Source organism: Acanthaster planci, linkage group LG06 (assembly GCF_054643075.1).
Source record: "Acanthaster planci isolate LZ-2023a linkage group LG06, COTS_SCS, whole genome shotgun sequence".
Lineage (NCBI taxonomy): Eukaryota > Metazoa > Echinodermata > Asteroidea > Valvatida > Acanthasteridae > Acanthaster > Acanthaster planci.
The window spans coordinates 2,626,920-2,631,319 of record NC_141782.1 but is presented as its reverse complement, the minus strand read 5'-3'; the positions used below and the strand labels follow the sequence as shown (position 1 = coordinate 2,631,319).

The 4,400-nt window shown below is 42.3% G+C and overlaps 1 protein-coding gene across 1 annotated transcript; it reads left to right on the top strand.

The window, feature by feature from the left end:
- The first annotated feature begins 306 nt into the window (after positions 1 to 306).
- LOC110984745 (G protein-coupled receptor moody-like) lies at positions 307 to 4,400 on the top strand. The gene has a single exon (XM_022245216.2). It carries the CDS (start codon positions 315 to 317, stop codon positions 1,434 to 1,436), a length of 1,122 nt encoding a protein of 373 aa, XP_022100908.1. The 5' UTR covers positions 307 to 314; the 3' UTR covers positions 1,437 to 4,400.

Genomic DNA, 4,400 nt, shown 5'->3' with positions numbered 1-4,400 from the left:
AAGATTCTTTACAAGCACTCTTCCTGAGGAACTTATCTCGTATAATGGAATGTCAGTTTCAATTTCCGTGTTGAAATGCCACAAGAGAATGCCGCAGAAGGAAATGTTTACAAGGCTTGGTATCAGCTGGCCTGGGAATATGGACATGTGAAATATTTAATCTCAAGTGCCTGTAGAATACGACGTTTGAAAATAGGCTCCTATTGTTCCTCATTTAGCGTAAACAGTCACAGAGATCACAACGCACTCAACACGCCGAGCTCTCTATCTAAAGAGAGACGGTGTTTGTTAGTTCCATTGTACCAATTGCAGTCATGGCTGTGGCAATTACAAACGAAACATTGCCAATCGTGGAAGTTAATACCACTGAAGACCCGACGACCACGAACCCGCCACTCTACTCTTACCAGGCCCGCATTGGCTTTGGTTCTTGTTGGCTCATTATCGCCATCCTTGGACTGGTAGGGAACAGCCTCGTGATCTTGTCGGTCATCTTGTCCAAGAAGCTCCGCACAGTGACCAACGCCTTCGTGGTCAACCTCAGCGTGGCCGATTTCTGGACCAGCCTGTCCTACCCGTGGGAGGTGGTTGCCGTACTAAGTCAGGGGTCTTGGTCGTTTACAGAAGTTCCATGTGTCATCGCTGCTGTGCAGCTTTATACCGGTCTCGGAGCGAGCCTTTACTCACTGGCTGCCATTGCTCTGAATCGTCTGATGTTGATTACCCAGTCCCCCGAAACATATGGACGTTGGTACTCCCCGGGGAAAGTCTCCATCATGATCGCTTTGACCTGGGCCATTCCATCAGTTGTCTTCTTCTTGCCACCAATTGTCGGCATTGGCGCGTTTGGCTACGATCCCACAGACAACACATGCTCTGACAAGGATGCACACCCCCGTGGCCCAGAATACAACCTGGCTCAATCTCTTGGCCTGTACCCGATCCCCATGCTTATCATCATTAGTGCTTACACTGCACTGTACATCCATCTCAGACGTCATTTCAAGAAGCAGAAGCAGAGACGTGCCGAGTACAGTGGACCGTCTCAGAGCTCTGGGACCGCAGCGGCAGAGTCGCCCCCCAGTTTCTCTGTCGTGACTGAGTCCTCTGCAATGCCCTCCAGCGACCGCGCTAGACGCAACCGACGCAAAATCAGCCGTCAGCAGCTGGCCATCACCAAGAACCTCTTCATGGTCTTCTGCGTCTTCTTCCTGTTGGTCTCTCCTTATTTCATCTCCTTGGCCATTCCAACTAGTCGTCCGTTTGCCCTCTATGGACTGACCATCAGTATGCTGAATAGCTGCGTGAACCCCATCATCTATACGGCCAACCATCCTCACTTCAAGGGAGTGCTTCGGAGCATTCTTTGTTGCCGCTACTCGCAGATTCCCGAACCATCCGACTGGCTGAAATCTGTCTTGTCTCGAAGGCAATAAAAAGAAAGATTTTCCTGACAGTTTTCTGAAGAGAAGAGGAGGTGAATATTTTCATTAAAACATCATTGCAGTTTTACTTTCTCTCATTTTAGGATGTGACCTATCATTCTTACCCTCCTTCCTATACAAAACGGCGAAAGTGACATTAAAGGACTTGATAGTGTTTGGACTTGGTTTTGCGATAAAAAAAGATTGCGTATTTCATATAAACCTTTTACATCTGCAAAATCAACAAGCTCTCTCCGGGCACAGGGTAAGTCATGTACCGATTGAAACTTTTGCATAATTCTCCCTACAAGTTATCACTGATAAAATGATCCTCGTGCATTTTGTACATTCATGAATTTGCCTGAAGACAAGATCAGCAATAGCCTATTGTCAAGGGAAAAATTTAAACTATATGGAGCTTATCATCGCATGAATTTTGAAGAAAATATCATAACCAGTGCTAATTATGTTAACGACGGACACTTTTTGATGCTGGCGAGATGTTCAAATTCAACAGTGTAAAGAAGAGCTAAATAACTAATACACACGCACAAAAGGCCCAATTCAAAGCGGTTCCCGTGGTATGTGTTGGGGAAGGATAAAAAAGCTGTGGAGTAGAGTAGCAAATCAGATGTACATCTAAGCTAATGTTTGATCTTTAAAAAGGGTATTTCTGTTGCCCCCGTGAATAAAGGGTGCCGTTCAAACCTCGACAGTCCTACGAGGACGTGGACGCAAATGAATTTTTGTACCCTTTCAAAGGCAATTAAACGTTTTTAACACCGCTGAAAATAATAAGTTTTTTGAGGGCTGATTTAATTTTTGTCTATGATTTTTTAAAAATTATTTTTACTGTTAAGTTGATACCTAACTCTACTCTCGTATGCTCTGTGGCATTATAATGGATATAATTACACTCAGTCGGTTTGATGGTAGTTCGTAGGGGGATAGACTCAGCTTAAAAAGTGTAACATATTGACTTTAGCATGATGTCCAAAGTTCCTGTCATTTTAAAATCATGACATGATATACAAGCACTGCACGCACGCCGGCTTTATGTAGAAACAGGGTCCATTCCCGTAAATTTGGCAGGCTGCCAATTATTTGCTTATAATAAATAGCCCAAATCTGGCTTTTTGTTACGTAGATTCCTTGTAGTAACTTAGACAATTTATGATAAATTACCGGTATTCAATACAGGGCGATAAATGTCATTTAAGGCCAAAAAAGTCTCCGGTTTCTGGTCAGGAGCTAGCTCCAAAAGTGATAAGGCGACGCGGCTTTTTTTAACCTCACTTTTTTTTTCTGGAAATGATGAACGTACGCGCGATGTCCATCGCGACTACGTGCGCTGTAACGCCGGCCGCTACCACAACTAAAATAAACTGACCCCACAATCTTTACTGTGTAAAAACATTTTCAGCTTGTACACAGGACATAAGACCACCTCGTTTGTCTGGTTCCCAGATGTAAATGTATGAGACAGAGATGACGTCGTTGAAAAAGAGTGCCAGACTAACTGTATGGGGAACTAGAGGGACTCATTTACTGTACATATTACCCAACGGTGCCCCCATCAAAAACATGTTTAAATTACGCAGTAGCAAGATTCTAGTCGAAGAAGCAAATTTTGCATATTCGCGCGCGCGCCGACTAGAAACCAGAGACTTGAACAGTATTTGCGCTATACCGTGTATAAAATACTCTTTAAATATAGAACAGAAATAGTAAATGCAGGGTGTCCACATAAAAATACATGTATCGAGATTAAAATCACTGTAGTGGCAAAACTTCTTTATATGTGCGAAAGAGAAATATATCTGTAGAAAGGGGAAAAGTCCTCTTTGCAATGCTTGTGATGTTATTGAAACAGGTGAGAGAACAAACTAGACCGATGTTAGAGCACCTCTAAGGACAACATGTTTTGTCTGATTTTATCTTCAAATAAATATGGAAGCATTCAAATCAACGCGGTGACATTTATCTTCATAGCTCAACTAAAACGAGCTAAAAATGGCTTTTTTCTGTTCATGCCAAGATGCGAATTCTGAATGTAGATTGCGTCCTTCGGAGAAAACAGAGAAAACGAAGGGACCCTCGCCCCGTGTTCGTAGCGGATAAACCTTGTGCATTCCAAACTATGGCTACAAACAATGGCTACATGCATTGTTTGGCATACACGAGGTTTATCCACTCCGCCATGTAAATTTTAAAAGTATGTGGCGGCCGGCCGCTGGCAACATTATGACGCTTTAATGTCCAATGCCTATCTTTAATTTGTTCACTTACAGTCCTAAACCTTACATTTTAACAGCGTATAAATGGCTTTTAATTTTTTTCCCTCCACGTTTAAGTGCTATAATGAGTACAATTTGGAAGTTTGGAAGTCTGCACAATTCTTCAAAATCTGCGTTGTTTTTCTCATCACAGAAAAGTTTTTTTTTTGGGGGGGGGTGATTGAACAGCCCCGGTCAAAAAGTGAGGGATATATACAGCTGTTGTTGTCGATAAGACCATCACAAGACATCCGAGTTACAAGCTATTCAAATGAATTGCAACAAAAACACTGGGAACGACATTCCATTTCTATGGGCTGGGATATTATGAGATAAATATTAGATCATACTACAGTGGGGTACAAACAAAGGAGACGTTCTTTGCTAATTTTTTTTTTTACAGTTTTTTTCAGGAAACCATAGATGAAGTAAATTATCAAAACGAAACACTGAGTCCTTTTTCCTGTGTCTAGTTTTCCTTAATCCACCTTTTCGGTAGATGGACAAGCCCAGGATTATGCCTAGGTGCGCTTCTTTATTACATAAATAGAGAAATGTTTTGGGGGCTTGTTTCCTGTAACCCAAGTACAAGCATTCACGAGGATGCCATTATCGATCTTGTTCGCTGACTATTTTCTACGAGTTGTAATTTTTGGAATAAGACGGTACCAGACTTTTAAAATTTGCTTCCATCTCAAGA